Source organism: Pinus tabuliformis, chromosome 1_1, assembly GCF_031772625.1.
Source record: "Pinus tabuliformis cultivar Carrire ecotype Pingquan chromosome 1_1, CPIR1, whole genome shotgun sequence".
NCBI classification, from domain to species: Eukaryota; Viridiplantae; Streptophyta; class Pinopsida; order Pinales; family Pinaceae; genus Pinus; species Pinus tabuliformis.
The window spans coordinates 170,277,099-170,293,613 of NC_142297.1; the positions used below are offsets into that span (position 1 = coordinate 170,277,099).

A 16,515-nucleotide genomic window follows, 5' to 3' on the forward strand; every position below is an offset into this window, starting at 1 on the left:
GGTTGCTTGATTCAGGAGCAACTTGCCACATGACTCATAGAAAAGGTTTTTTTGAAGAATTTACTGACAATGTTGATGGAGTAGTATAGTTTGCAGACCAATAAAAAATCAAGCCATCAGGGCTTGGCACAATCAGGCTTCAATTGCCTGGTCTTCCAGACTTTCTTCTGCATCATGTTCTCTATCTCCCACAACTGAAGAGAAACTTGTTGTCCTTGGTCCACATCCACCAGCAAGGTCACTCCATTCATATGTTTGATGGTAAGCTTGAGGTGAGAAAAGCATCTGACCACTCACTTGTCATGAGGGGAATAGAAGAAGAAAGGCTTCTCAAGCTGCAAGGTACCTCTGCTCGTGCACAACATTTCTCATACAATTCTCATCATGAAGAAGGTACACTTCCATCAAGTTTATTATGCCATGCTAGACTTGGAAATTTGAAGTATGACAACCTCCTCTTGTTGAAGAAAAATTGTGTTGTCGGTTTGCCTACAATTCCTAGGAAATTTAAGCAATGTGATGCTTGCATTCTAGGAAAGCATAACAAACAGTCTTTTCATGATTCACATTCAAGAGCACATAGAAAACTTGAACTCATTCATTCAGATTTATGTGGTCTAATGCATGTTCCTTCTACAAATGGAAATAAATATATGATGACATTTATTGATGACTACACCAGAATGTGTTGGGTTTATTTACTGAAGAACAAATCTGATGCTTTTCAAACATTCAAGAACTGTCATAAATGGATTGAAAATTATGCACAATCTCATATTGGGTCTATTTGCACTGATAATGGAAAAGAATACACATCAAATGAATTTGAAAACTTTCTTTGCCAGCATGGGATCAAACATCAAACAACTGTGCCTTATAATCCCCAACAGAATGGTGTAGCTGAAAGAATGAATAGGACAATCTTAAATATGGTACGATCCATGCTCTTCTTCAAAAATGTAAAGATAATGTTTTGGGATGATGTTGTTCTATTTGCTGCATATATAAATAATAGATGTCCATCTAATGCTATTAGAAACAAGACTCCATATGAAATGTGGTATGGACATGTTCCTTCGGTAAAGCATCTCAGGGTCTTTGGTTCCACCTGTTATACCTTGATACCAAAGGTACATAGAAACAAACTTGGTGCTAGAAGTCGTAAATGTATCTTCCTGGGTATTCAAAAACCTCCAAAGCATACCGTCTCTATGATGAAGTAAATAAAAAGTTTGTTGTATTTAGAGATGTAATTTTTCTTGAATCATCCAAAACTGACAATGTTGTTGAGCAGCAATTTGATCGCTTGGATAGATTTGCAAAAGAAAAATCATTTCAAGAATTTGATAATCAGATTCCACATCTTTAAGGGGGGATTCCTATACTAGATCAAAATGTGGAATATTCTTCTGAAGAACACTCTCCCCTGCATGAAACTCCAACAATAGATGATGCTCTAAGTGATGTGATTGATAGAATTGGGAGACTCAATCTTGATTCAGTCCCAACTCAATCAACGGAGCAGCCTGGACCATTTAAAAAAGGTTCCCCAAAGTGGTTGACAAAGACACTTGAAAGTGTTCATTCTGATGAGATTGGAAATACATGAACTAGAAATTCAAACCGGCAAAATGGAGGTGATGTAGATGACTCTAATTCCCCTGTTGTTATGGATGTTTCTTATGATTGTGAATTGAACTTGTCTACAGATTTTGAACCAACTTCCTTCAAAGAATCCGCTTCTCATGATGAATGGAAAGAAGCAATGTAAAAGGAGTATGATGCCCTTATAAAGAATGGCACTTGGAAGTTGGTTGATCCTCCATTAGTAATCAAACCAATTGGCTGCAAGTGGGTCTACAAGAACAAGTATACAGCTGATGGCTCACTTGACAAGCACAAAGCTAGGCTTGTGGAAAAAGGTTTTGCACAGAAGGAAGGGGTCGATTATGAGGAGACTTTTGCCCCCACAACAAAATGGGCTACCATCCGTACACTCTTTTCCCTAGCAGCTCGGAACGGTTGGAAAGTCCATCAAATGGATGTACAAACTACTTTCTTAAATGAAGATCTAAAAGAGAATGTTTTTATGTCCCAGCCTGAAGGATTTGTTGTGAAAGGACATGAACATAAAGCATGCAAACTAGTGAAGTCCTTGTATGGCTTCAAACAAAGCACCGCGAGCCTGGTATGAAAAACTAACTGAGCATCTTCTGAAACTCAATTTCAAACATTATGATCTTAATGATGTAACTTTATTTGTCAAGAAAGTTGGCAAAACAATTGTATATCTTCTGGTATATGTAGATGATCTTTTGATGACAGGGAACAATGAAAGCTACATTGCATCCATAAAGAAGGAATTGGGTAAAGTTTGAAATGACTGATTTGGGCTATGTTCATTACTATCTTATTATTGAAGTAACCCAACATCCGAAGTCCATATTTCTTTCTCAAAAGAAGTACATTCGAGATTTGTTGAATAGGTTTGGCATTATAGAATGTAATCCTCTTACCACTCCAATGGAACAAAACTTAAAGCTCACATCTATTGAAGGAAAAGAATTTGAGGATGCAACAAAGTATAGTCAGCTTGTAGGATGTCTCAACTACCTAACTACTACCAGACCAGACATTTCGTTTGCTATTGGAATCCTTTCCAAGTTTATGCAAAGGCCTTGTGAGGGACATTAGTTTGCTACAAAAGGAGTTCTAAGGTACTTGAAGGGAACTCAAGACTTTGGAATCAAGTATACACACGTGGACGACTTCAGCTTGATTGGATACTCTGATTTAGACTTCAATGGAGACAAAGAAACTGGGGTATCTCATTCAGGATATGCTATGAGTCTTGGATCAGGAGTTGTCTCTTGGAGATCACACAAACCATCAGTTCCACCAAATTCCATAACAGAAGCAGAATACGTGGCAGCAGCAGAACCAACAAAAGAAATTGTGTGGCTCAGGAAAAGTCTTGAATATTTGCAGGTAAAACAAGTACAATAAACTCTACTCATGATTGATAATACCTCTGCAATAAAGTTGGCGAAGAACCCAAAGTTCCATGATCGAATGAAGCACATCAATACTAAATATCATCTGATTCGACATCATGTTGAGGCCAAAACAATCCATCTCCATCATTGTTCCACTAATGAGCAGATTGTAGACATCTTCACCCAAGCGCTTGGAAGAGAAAAGCTTGAATGATTCAGAATGATGCTTGGACTCACCAACATCCCTTCAGATTAAGGGGGGGAATGTTGACACCTAATCATCAGGATTGGGGGAATATAATGTAAATAAATAATAAGTAATATGAACAGTCATCGGGAGATGAAGTGAATAGTCTCTCCCTCATGTATATAATAAATACCAACCTAAAGGAATGTAATATACAAATCCATTTGTGTTGAGGAGTTATTACCTGGTTTGACACTTTTCCATGTCATCCAATCCTACCACATGTTCAAGTCAAACCTGAACTTTGACTTGTTCTAACTTCTGCATATGAGCTCAAATTGGAGTGCCGTTTGCACCATTGGATTCACAATGACGAGTTGTTCGATCTAAATTTCAGTTTGAAAAAATTATGACACTTTGATTTTTGAGTATAAACTTAAGCACCTGATCATCTGCTTATAGATAATTAATAGAAAAAGGAAGTACTACCAAACTTACACAAAAAATATAGTTATATAATTAAATTTTCTATAATTTTTAATAAATATAAAATTATATGTTCCATAATATACCCCACAAACACATGCGCACTCTCTCTCTCTCTCTCTCTCTCTCTCTCTCTCTCTATATATATATATATATATATATATATATATATATTATATATATATATATATATATATATATATATATATATATATATATATATATATTCCCAATTAAACACACACACATATAATATATGTAAGAAGATTTCTAATCATGAAGATTCACACTATTTTTTATGAGGATATTTAATTTGTAAATAAGTTTTGATACAATGTCATAGTTTACTAATAACACATGGCCAAAAAACCATAATTCATGTCTATATGAAATATGTTCATATGTAATACCTTTTTAATTAATTCATTTAATTACAAGGGTAAAAGGTACAAACTGCTTTTGAGACTACTAAGAATATTCTAGAATATTTTGTGGAGGTTGAATCCCTATTATCTACCTAATAATTATTGATAATTAAATTAAAATATTGAAAATCATATTCCAAAATAAATATGTTGATGATAGAAATATATTATTGAAATAAATAACATAATTAATAAAAATAATTAAAATTTTCAAAAAATATTATTTTAATTTTAGCATTGATACTGTTGGACACCTAATCCTCTGTGGGTTAGTGTCGAAGCGGAATAGACTAAGGAAGTCCAAGAGACCTTGTGATGTGGAACCCAATGGTCAAACCATGTACTATAAATGTATATCATTTGTTAATAAAAAATATACTCTCATGTTTTATCTTTCATACTCTTTCTGCCATGTGTGTGTTTAACATGGTATTAGAGCAGGCGTATTCCTGCCCTGCATAATTACTTTGAGCCATTTGTTTTATGGCCTTTTTGTGCAAGTCATTTTTTCCATTAGTTCTACATTTCATGAATATTTTCTCAGCTAAATTCTAGCTGCAACCTCTGTCATTTCTCCAGTGCCATTTTTGGCTTCCCTCTGCTTTGTAACTCCCTATTCTGCCTACATTCTATCTTTCATAAAATCACTGCTCCTCCTAGTTCTGACAGTCTAATAGCATTGCTCTCTAGCGCTCCCGGTGAGAATATTGCATTGACGTGAGCTAATAGTGCTCCTCTCTCATACCTGCGATTTAGGGTAACAATCTTCACTGCTATGGTCAGTCATTCCATCTTGCACATTGTAGCCCACACGCAGGCAATTTTTTAGAATCCGCATACCTCCCCTTCATAACGCCCACCACCATCACTACATATTTTGGCGATCTCATCTCTCTCCACTCCTGCTATCACACCCAAAGCGATTTGCTGCATAATAGGGAGATCGAGTACGCAGAGGTATTCAAGAATTCTTCCAAAGAAGTGTTTGAGGAGGAAGAGCATGGCTTCTTCACGCTTACGCCCTACTCTCCGGCCTTTGGACGGATAATGGAATGTATCATTCTTTTTGTGAAATCGTAGCCAAAGCGAGAATCATACCACTAGACATACACTGGTACATTGAGCACTGGTTAATACCGCACTACCTCTGTCTCATCTCGTCCCACAGATTCCGTAAAGCTTCTGGCCAAAACCGAGACCTTGTTCTCATGATGGTGCTGCTCAGAATGGTACTTTTGGGTGCGGAATGTTATTCAATTGAAAGAGGCCACAACAGATACATTAGCAAGTGCACTTGGAATTGAATCGTCATGCGTATTTGCTAAAACATCCTCCAGATGTGGGCAGGAACACACATGGATATTTGAGGCACTTGCTAGCTATGTTATGCCATGGGAGAATCGATGAACGCGTGACCAGGCTCTTGGCTCGAAGTGTGGCTACTATTTTCATACATACGCTGCCATATATAACGTTGCATCCACCAGCATATACATGTATCCACCATATCCCTCTGTCATATATAAAGCTACCTTCATATCAAGTTGGGACCCGAATCGACCTTTCTGTCATGTATAACAACGCCTCTATTTAATTTTGTTATTGAGTTGGGCATAAGAGCATGACAACCCTTGGTTCCAAGTGACAGAAGCCTTGCTTCTTCGCCAAAGGCCATTCCATATTTCAGTGTATAAACCTTGGGCTTCACATATGCTATCGTATCTACAATAACATCGCCTTTGCATATACGTGGGATATAACACTGTGTGGCCACTACCGCTCGACCATGGTGATTATTGCCCAGCTCTATAATAGCTTTGAGAAACGCCAGCTCATATCAATTCACTTGAGTGCTTACAATAATTCTCAATCCTTGCCTACACTCAGTCCTTTCATTTCTCATGTTTTCTATTACCTCATAATGCTCCACTAATTTGGCTTCTCTCAAGAAATATGTTTGTTTCCTCTCTATGCGACTGAGATAGGGATAGCGAAAATCGATTTTTAGTCCTCATTCTCTATGCTTCGATTCATATCCTCTGTGCAAAGTTTTTATCTATTCATTGAATTTCGTTGAGTACACTATATTCATTAAATGCTTTCGGGCTTTAAAGAATGTAGTGTCAGCGTGACAATGGTCCCTGAATAAATTACAAAATCACAACATTTTCAAGTTGGTGCTTTTGTAATGGTAAATTTTGTTGCACATGCAGATTTTTTGGATCAAATATCGGCAAGTTTTCATGACAAAAAATTTACAGTGAAACATATGAAGTGAACCGTATCCGATTAGAGAAAATGATGTTTGATTTGAATTGGTTTCAGCATGAACTGTAGATGGAATTCGATAATTCAGTATGTAAAGGGATTGTTAATTCTGTAGAAATTGACATCAAATGGAAAAGTGTAAGAAAACCCTCAAGCTAGCTAAAGAAAGTACATGTTGATTTTTATTAGATTTAGTGAAAATTTGATCTCATTATGTAACATTATGCGTAACGAGTTGTGTGTGTTTGTATTGCAAGGCGAATGGAATTTTGCTCAAATCAGTTCTGTTACAAACGTTGGTCGAAATCCGAAGAATCAACCTATTAAGATGTGTAGTTATAGTCGGTAGGTTTTGTTTTGAGGACTCATTGCTTCGGGAAGTAAAGCCCTAGACAATTTTGGATATTTATTTTGTGCATATGTGGAATGCCTCCTCGCTGTTTGCCAATTTATGTCAGTAGAAGAGTCACAGTTGTACGAGTGGCTCTGAGTTTGAACAAATTTATGCCATTCAAAGAGTGAAGTCAGCAAATAAAAAAGATATTCCAGTGGGAACACATATTGGTATTTTCACATTCTTTTATTTTTTTGTTTGCAGCAGGTGTTGAGATATAAAAGTTTTCAAGAAGAACTAATCTGCATTGTCTAGTTTGTTGGCTCCTTGCAAATTTTGAGAAATAAAGAATTATAGTGTTGAATGAATACTTAAGCTGCTTCTTGGTATGCTTCAAGACTCTATTGGACTCCTGTGAAAACAATTCAAGTTGATCCTGTTGTAGCATATTTAAATTCTACCTGTTGCTTCTTGTTGCACACTGGTCAATTGGTGCACATTTATAGAGGATATTGCTATGTCTTTGTACTATGAGTAGGTGTTACTTTTCCACATTGGGTCATAGTTGTGATCAATTTTTAAACTGTAATTTTGACATTGGAGAAAATAACTCAAATTGGTGAAGTATTAGAGTTTTTGAAAACTCTTATACAATCTATTGTTGATGACACATTCCAAATTAGAAGAGGTTCTCTCTCAGAAATTCAGACATGTCTACAATATGCACAAGAACAGATTGAATTTTTGCAGCTTGAATATCAACTACAGTAGGAAGAATTACAGCAGTGGAGTCATCATTCTGAACCTATTTCTGTTCAGAAGATTGAAACAGACTCCCATAAAGAACAAGACAATAATGTTACAGTTCATTCAGATTTAGTACCCAATAAAGCAGCAAGGTTACATGCAGATGTAGAAGTTCAGTCTGCACTTCCTACGTCAGTCATCAGACCTTGGGAAGAGCTTGTCCACAACAAGCATAGAACTGGTCTTGGATATGAAAAGGACGTGTCCTTTCATATTCCAGACTACTAAAAAACAATCCAATTTCAAAGTGTTGGATTTCTTCAGGACGTTCATCTTCACCTGCTCCTCATGACAGTTCACCTCCAGCTGTTCTAGATTCTGCTCCTCTTCCACAGCAACATCAACAACAACAGATTGTGAAATGCCAACACTGTGACCGAGTTGGCCATCTGAAAGATCATTGTTTTGATTTTCATCCATGTAAGCACTCTCATAAAACCAGTCATTCTTCAAACAGATGCTTCAGAAAAAAAACTCTTGCAAGAACAAAGATTCATCTTGGATGGATCTCTTCTTGACAATGGGCATCAACAACCAAGAAGATATTCTAGTCACACGTCAGAACTTGTTCTAGAGTATTGAACAGTCTTGCAGTTGAGTTTTCTCCATCATCTCACCTTGTATCTGATAGGGGGGAAATGATGGTCATCTACAAGCTTCAAAGCCACATCAAGCGAGCCTGAGCCACAACCTGCCACACCCATGTCAGAGTTGTAGCCAGAGACAAAGATGCCCCTGAACATGCCTTTAGTTGGTAATTTGGGACAATTCCTCTAGCAGAAGACTTCAACTTCTTGCCAGTTTCAGAAGAGTTCTAGGAATAGAATTGGGGACACTTCCTCTAGTAGAAGACTTTAGCTTCTTGCTAGTTCTGGAAGAGTTCCAGGAATTGCATTCAACATTATAGAGTTTTTGGTCATCCTTAAACCATCATAAGTTGAGACCTCCCTTTTCAGGTTGAGGTTCTCCTTTTATGCGAGGTGAGACCTCCATTTCATGGTTGAAGGTTTCCCTCTTCAAAACAATAGGAACACTTCCTCTAGCAGAAGACTTTAGCTTCTTGCTAGTTTTGGAAGAGTTCTAGGAATTGTACTAAGCATTCCAGTGTTGGTGGTCATCCTTAAACCATCGCTCTTTGTACCAACATTTCAGAGAGCATATTTAGCGTAGTGCTGCCGTGCATTTTTTGCACATTTTCTATTACAACTCTCTTCTTGGACTCATACATAATCCTTCGGATTCAGGAGGGGAATGTTGGACTCCTAATCCTCTATGGGTTAGTGTGGAAGCGGAATAGACTAAGGAAGTCCAAGAGACCTTGGGATGTGGAACCCAACGGTCAAACCATGTACTATAAATGTATATCATTTGTTAATAAAAAATGTACTCTCATGTTTTATCTTTCATACTCTTTCTTCCATGTGTGTGTTTAACAAATACTTCTATGATGGGAATTAATTTAAGTTTCATCTTGTAAATCTATCATATTTAGAAATTTATGTGTCAATGTTTTGAACCATCAAATATGATTCATCATCATAACACAAATATAGGTAGAAACATTAACTCTAAAAAGTCTAAATATAATAAATAAGAAAATGATAATAAAATGAATCTCAAAATATTATTTGAAATTTGAAAATTTAAATTAATTATCAAATTTAAATTATCTAAAAAAAATTAATTAATATTTCATTAAATAATCGAAAATCACCTATATACTTTATTAAAATTCATCATATCTTTTTAAGCCATTTCTTTTTGATAGAAGAATCCCCACCTTAAAAATGAATGTCAAATATAAAACCAACTTAGAAAAATTGCATCTGCATGATGATGTGAACCTGCGCATCCAAAAAGGGCTTGCCCCTCATGTATTCTTTTGAGAACACTCTATGATAGAGACGAATCAAATTTTAGCGAAATTAGGTCGAATAAAAGTGTAAAATTTCAATTTTTTTTTTAATAAATTTAATTGAATGTGATAATATATTAAGATAATTTTATTATTATTATAGTCAAATCCCATGTTACACAATTTCTAAAATATTTCAAGTTTATAAAATATAAAAAAATTAATTGACAATATAATATATTAAGATACTTTTACTATTATTATAGTCAAATCTCATGTTACACAATTTCTAAAATATTTTGAGTTGATAAAATATATCTTGTAATATTAATTATTTTAAAGAGTTTATAATAATTTTTAATTTAAATTTTTTATAATAAAATTTAAAGTAAATTAAATAATTTTTAGATTTTCTTTAATTTATATTAAGCCATAATTATTAATAATTATAGTAATGGTAATTATTAAATATAACTATCATCATCCTAAAATATGAGTAATATTATTATTATTATCAAAATTTCTATTAAAAAACATATTAGAAAAATTAACTCCAACATTTAAGAAAATTTAAATATATATTTCCCTACACTATGTGATAGAACATTAAATTATTATTATTTTCTTCTATTTCAAAATATATCTTCTCAATTTCTCTTGACACATTATTAATGTTATTCGTCATACAAAAATAACAAACTAAACCAACAAAATAAAGAATCATGCAATGATATCATATTAAATAATTAAAATGAAATGAATTTATTTTCATTCATAATAATAAAGGGTAAAATTATTATTAAATTGTACATTTTTTTTTAAGCTTGGTAAATCTTTCCATTTTCATTATATATAAACAAGTTACAACCACACATAATTGGTTAGGTGACCTCAACCGCATGGGGGAAACCAAGTTTGTTGGCCACCTAACCACATGATAAGCCATGAGTAGCAAAGGATTATCTTTCTATCCAAGCTATATAAGTTTGTATATCATGACCATGTCAATACTCTATTTTCCTATAAACATATAAAGCATCACGCTGTAAAGTAAAACTATATGCATATGTACTAAACAAAAATAAAACCAGCTAACAACCTACTCATCTCCCTTAGCAGAAGCAGATTCGACTAGGGCCATGTCCTTAACATTGGAACCAGGCATCACTGTTTGTGAGAGAAGACAAGAGAGGTGATCCTCAATTTGGCAGAGTCGCCCATCTTGTTTTTGCAATTGGAATTACAGTTTCTCGAAGTCTTGCTTATAATTAGGGAAGTCTTGAACTATTGTTACCATGCTCACTAAAATATGCTCAAAGGCCTTGCGCAGGAGGCTTTGCATAGTCCAATACAAATAGAAAGTCTATTTGAACTAGGTCACTCGCCCGCGAGTATGCCCAGGATCCGACACCATCGCTCCCCAGTCATCCATCTCGATATCTGTCGCGCTCGCCTGATGGTTCAGATCTGCTTCCAACTCCTCGATAAATCTCATGATTTCTTCACCGGTCCCTTCCCGGTATGCATTGGCCGCATCATTAATAATTTTGGCAATCGGCTTCTAGCCTCTTCTTCCACTTGAGGAACTGGGTTGTTCCTCCTGCACTATCGCCCAAGCCCTCCTACCACGGCCCCTAACATTCGAAACCCTTGCCATCACAACCTGGTCATGTTGCTTGGTGGGAAAATGGGTGATGCCACATACCTGTACTAGTGGTGGCCTAGGACCAGAAGTGTTGTGCTCCAAGGTGAGCCTACCAACCTGCAAACCTGCCATGGGAATATGAAACCATAATTGGCATATCTTAAAACAGTGCGTCTCAGCCAATCTCATCCCATGCATCCAATCGTGGTCCTGCAACCCACACCGGAATTCATTTTCCTTACACTAAGACCAATTTGCAGAGTAACCAGAGAGAGGGCTTAGGAGCCTGCCATAACCAACGCCAACAACAATATAATGAATCGCCACCCCAGAGCGATGCTGACCCTCAATTGCGACACTTCATAAGCTTTCACAAGGGTTGTAGGTGCGAGGCGAAGCAAGCCAAACAAATCAATATTTACAATGCAGAAATCATCGGTTATGCAGGAGGAAAGGATTCCCTTCAACCCCATAAAAACAGTAAAACAGACCCTATAGGTAAAGTTGAAAGTGACCCATTCCCAAGCCCTAGGGTCTTCGAACCAAACTAGACAGTAGTATTCCCCAAGGCTGGCTCTACTATCTCACATCCCATATAGACCCATGCGAGAAAGAAGTATTTCAAAGCAAATCGACACAAACACCAGGCCAGTGAGAATAAGATACTGCTTCCAGACTACCAGCGCCAGAGGCTTCTAGCATCTCAATTTACTCCCACCCGCAAACAATTCAGCACCATGCACAATTCAATCCCATAACTAAACACTCAAATACATAGAAGATGGAGAGAGAAAACAATTAACATACCAGATTATCCTTGCCCGAAAACAAATAATCCATCAAACTTGTAATGTTAAAACTATTGTTTTATACAAAATCATCACAAACACAATGTTGGGACTCAGAAATGTCATATTTTCATCCACCTTTTTCTTCACTATTCCTTACATTTCATCATCCCATTAACCTTTTATATATCATTTTCATACATACATTTGTGTTTCACCTTCTTATTTTCCATTTTATTCATTTTTGTATTACAAGTGAATTTATGATTAATTATTAGAAAATACACATATTTTTATATATATCTCAAGAATATGTGAGTTTTGTGATGTGTAGGAAATCTGTGAAGAATTAATTCCAAGAGAGTTATCCATATCTCCTCCACCATATTAAGGAGAAAATCATGGAGGATTTGGTTGGCATATCTTATCCAATTCCTAAGGAGAAAATCATGGAGGATTTGGTTTGTATATCTTATCCAATTCCTAAGGAGAAGATCATGGAGGATTTGGTTGGCATATCTTATCCAAGATATGTGAGAGATTTGTGGGATCATATTTTGTAATAATGGGAAAATTGTTGAAAATGCTTGAGAGATTTGTGGGATCATATTTTGTAATAATGGGAAAATTGTTGAAAATGCTTGAGAGATTTGTGGGATCATATCTTGTAATAATGAGAAATTAGTTGAGAGTGCTTGAGAGAATCCTCATGTATATAAGAGAGTGCTCTCTCTTCATTTTAATAAGGAAGGAATGAATAATGAATAATGGAAAGAATTCTTAATTTTTCATCTTTTATTGTTATGCTTTCATGATTTGTAATTTGATTCTTGTAATATAATTTGAGATAGTTTTATTGTTGTGAGCTCACATATGTTATTTGTCATTCAATTCTTCACATGTTGTATTGCTTTTCCTTTATGCAATTTCCTGCTTTCCTAGTTAGTGTTTCAATGCTTTTCTACATTAATTTGATTTCAGTAATTTAGATTAGATTAGATTAGTTCCACTTCAGTCCTGCATATATAGTGCATGTGTCTCGTAAGTCTACGGACCTCGGATTGACAAATTAAATATTTGGGCAAGTACTACAATAGAATTAAACGAACATAGTTTCACCCAACATTTTGGCGCCGTTGCCAGGGAGGCATGATGGATTGAAGTTTAGTTTGATTTTTCATGCAAGTGTGTTTAGACATGTTCCTAACTCCGAGGTGTTAAGGCGGTAAGACGTGGGGAACAGCTTACGCATCGCATTCGAGATACCGTAACGGGCTCGACCTCTTATGGATCAGGGCATGTAGGGTGTGTTTACATTTATGCAAGTGTGAATTTCAATTTCTGCAGGTGTGTTTGATTTTCGCAACTGTGAAGAATGTTTGATGAATTCATGGTTCATGGTTATAATTGAAGCATTCGATTACTCAATTAATGAGCAGTCCTTGTAAGAGGGTTTAATTGAGTATTGAATTCAAGATTATTTATGTGGTCCTTTTGTTTTTAATTCAATTTTTAGTGTGCTGATTTTTTTGTTTTTTTCAACATGATTTAACAATGAGTTTCAGCTTGGAACTACTCACTCAGATCCTAGTAGAAGTCGGGATCTCTTCTTCCTTGGAAGAGGAGATCTTGACAAGAATTAAAGGTTCAACTACTCCCCAAGAAATAAATGAAGATTCAACATCTGAAGAATCCTGCATATCTGATGGCGAACAATCATTTGAATAGGAGATCGAGGAAGAAGAGCAGCAGATCCGAGAAGAAGAACAGGAGTTACAACATGATCTGAGTGAGAGAAACTATGCTTATCAAAGCTTTATCGAACAATGGTTCCAAGTAAGTACTATATTAGATTCATCTTTTTATTTTTATTTAGTTGATTTACAGATACAACCACTAGACTCATTCACTTTCGAATATTTTCATTTTTCATTTGAAATCTTGCTACTGAATCTATTGTTGTCACTGCTACGTGAATGGCTTCATTGGAAGTTTACCTACACGTAACTAATTTGTAAATTCTAATTAGTATAGAGTAGCTAGGCTTTCATTTTCAGCGTTTGCTTTCATTTTCAGTTTTGCTTTTAACTAGAATAAGTATGCTCTCCTCCTGCGTCTTTGTACGATCTCGAGGATCAAAAAATAGGGATGATTTAGACTAATTTCAAGAATAAATTCATGTTTTGCAATATGCTTCATCACCAACATCTTTCGATATGCAAATTATTATGTCCATTTGCTAAAAAAAATGAAGAGAAAGTTTAGTTTCTTTCTCAACTTTAGTTTTTCATTGATTAAAATAATAATAAATAAATCAAATAAAAAAAATAATTAATTTTAACAACTAACCAACCAGCGCACTCATAAAAACAGAAACATAAAACATAAACCAAAAAAAAAAAAATCTATTAAACGCATCGCCGAAAAAAAACGGAATTTGGCTGATCAGGCACAAAATTTCTCTAAGCTGAGCTCTGATCGTTGTCCACTGCATTGCCTTCAAGCCAAAACAAGTAGTTGGGCATATTATTCATCCCAGGTCCACCCTGCGGGATAGTCTCGGATCTACTAACCAGTCCCCCATTCAGGGCATCCACAAACCAATTCTCTCGCTTCATTTCCTCCATTAGAGACCCCATGCTGCTCTGCGATGAAGCTCCATCGGGCTTATTAGCAAACACAAAGAGCCTTAGCCTCGAAAACCTGTAACCCATTTTCTGCAATCTATCATACTCCGCCATCATGTTCTCCATATCTTCATCATTGGTAACAGAAACCAGAGCATCTAGATCCTCATTGGGCAACTGATACTTGAACGAAACACTGCTTCCCCAAATATTGGAAAGCTTGCCAATCATGTTGGAGAATCTGATGTTGCGATCCACAACCAGAATCTGGGTATCTCCGCCTACATATGAAAGCTGATTTTCATGGGGGCGGCGAAGGATTTTGTCGCCATAACTGCACATCAGTCGGACCTGGGCACCACCGGTCGAACCGGTGGCAACCCATAGGTTTCGGAACCGATGGCGCATGTCTTCTTTTCCATTTTTTTAACTGATGAATGCACACTTCTTGTTCATGAGAACAGAGGCTTTGCTGTTTCTTTTTACACCATTGTAGAGAATGCCAAGCATTCTCTGAGGCCATTCTGTGATCAATGTCGATGCACTGGTAAGGCTCGAATTCTATTCTCACTGATTGTTTGATTTTTCAATTGGGTTTCTGTTCCTAGTCTTTTGGATCAGTTTATGAGTGCGGGCGTGCCAGAGTCACAGTGGACTCGAGTGTACTGGATTATATGCAAGACTAAGGACCAAATTCCCTTGAATTGAGATTGGGCGACCTCAGATGTTCAATTAATTGCACCACGACCTCAATCTAACTTCTAATCAAGCTTGTAGAAAAGCAAGGGTCCCTAAACTGGATTCCACAAGTAAGAAAAGAACTTAAACGTAAATTTCATTCAAATGGAATAAGAGCTGGAAGAGCCCGGCTACCCTGTCTCCATCTCATCAGGATTCATGTCCATTCTCCTTATGTGAATTTGTGAATCGTATTGTGAATTTGTGCATTAGGTTCTCTGTCGTTAGTGCTTTCACTGTGCCAACGCCATGCCTCCATTGTCATCGACGGCCATGCCTCTCGGATCCGCAACACCTAATTTTGACCCGCTGGAACCTCTCACTGGCACGGTTTGGAAGTTGGCTGACTTTGAAGGACATCCCGCACTGCTGGTGACGTTCATCTGCAATCACTGCCCATTTGTTGTGTGTTGTCAAGCTTGCAAATGATTACATACCAATGGGGCTTGCAATTTCAGCAATCTCTTCTCATTCTGCTATCACACACCCCCAGGATGGTCCAGATTTCATGGCTGAAGACGCTAGGACATTTGAGTATACGTTCCCATATCCTTATGATGAGACACAAGAAGTTGCACGGGCTTATGGAGCTGTTTGCACTCCTGAATTTTACTTGTTCAAGAAGAATGGAAATCAGCTATTTAAGCTTGCTTATCATGGACAATTCGACGATTCCCAACCAAATAACAACAAACCTATTACAGGAAGTGACTTCGGGCAAGCTTTGAATTGTGTCCTGAGCGACCAACCAATAAATTTTGCACCAAATCCAAATGATGGATGCAGCATTAAGTGGCACTCGAGTGAACACGTGTAATGTTGTCTTCCTCACGACTCCGGTTAATAACTATTCTCAACCAAAATTGTCTATGGTTTAGACTTATATATGATGATGTTAGTAGTATTGGTTGGTTTTGTTGAACTTTGCACTATCTTATTTCAATCACCATGAAAGTGCGATTTTTGTTGTTAATATATATATATATATATATATATATATATAATAGACAAAAAAAATAAAAACAAAAATAAAAAATAAAAAATTTTGCCCTCATTCATAACACCAACTACTTCCCCAAAAAGATACAAAAGCCTTTTCAAATGTTTTAAATCAATTTTCCTGCAAACCAATAAAAACATTTTGAACAAGTATTGCACAATCAATGAGTACATTGCATGGGGACATGCAATATTTCTAGTTGGGGGGAAATAAAAGTATGTTGGATTTTTGGTGAATTTGTGGGCAAAAGTTAGGATGCATATACTAACAAGTGAAATGAGATTGGTGTTATATGTAGGACAATGAGAAGCTTATGCAAAAAGCTCAACATTACGAGGCGACACCTTTTTCATCCACAA

The 16,515-nt window shown here is 36.2% G+C and overlaps 1 protein-coding gene and 1 pseudogene across 1 annotated transcript; one reads left to right on the forward strand and one right to left on the reverse strand.

Annotated features, from left to right (window-relative positions):
• Positions 1 to 14,253: 14,253 nt before the first annotated feature.
• On the reverse strand, positions 14,254 to 14,826 carry LOC149212116 (RAF-like serine/threonine-protein kinase PRAF). Its single transcript, XM_089388565.1, has one exon. The coding sequence runs from the start codon at positions 14,824 to 14,826 to the stop codon at positions 14,254 to 14,256; it is 573 nt and encodes a 190-aa protein (XP_089244691.1).
• Positions 14,827 to 15,405: 579 nt separating this feature from the next.
• On the forward strand, positions 15,406 to 15,973 carry LOC149212117 (uncharacterized; annotated as a pseudogene).
• Positions 15,974 to 16,515: the final 542 nt, after the last annotated feature.

What these genes read in the sequence shown, in the direction of transcription:
- LOC149212116 (XM_089388565.1), bottom strand. Translation starts at nt 14,826, where the DNA reads ATGCGCCATCGGTTCCGAAACCTATGGGTTGCCACCGGTTCGACCGGT.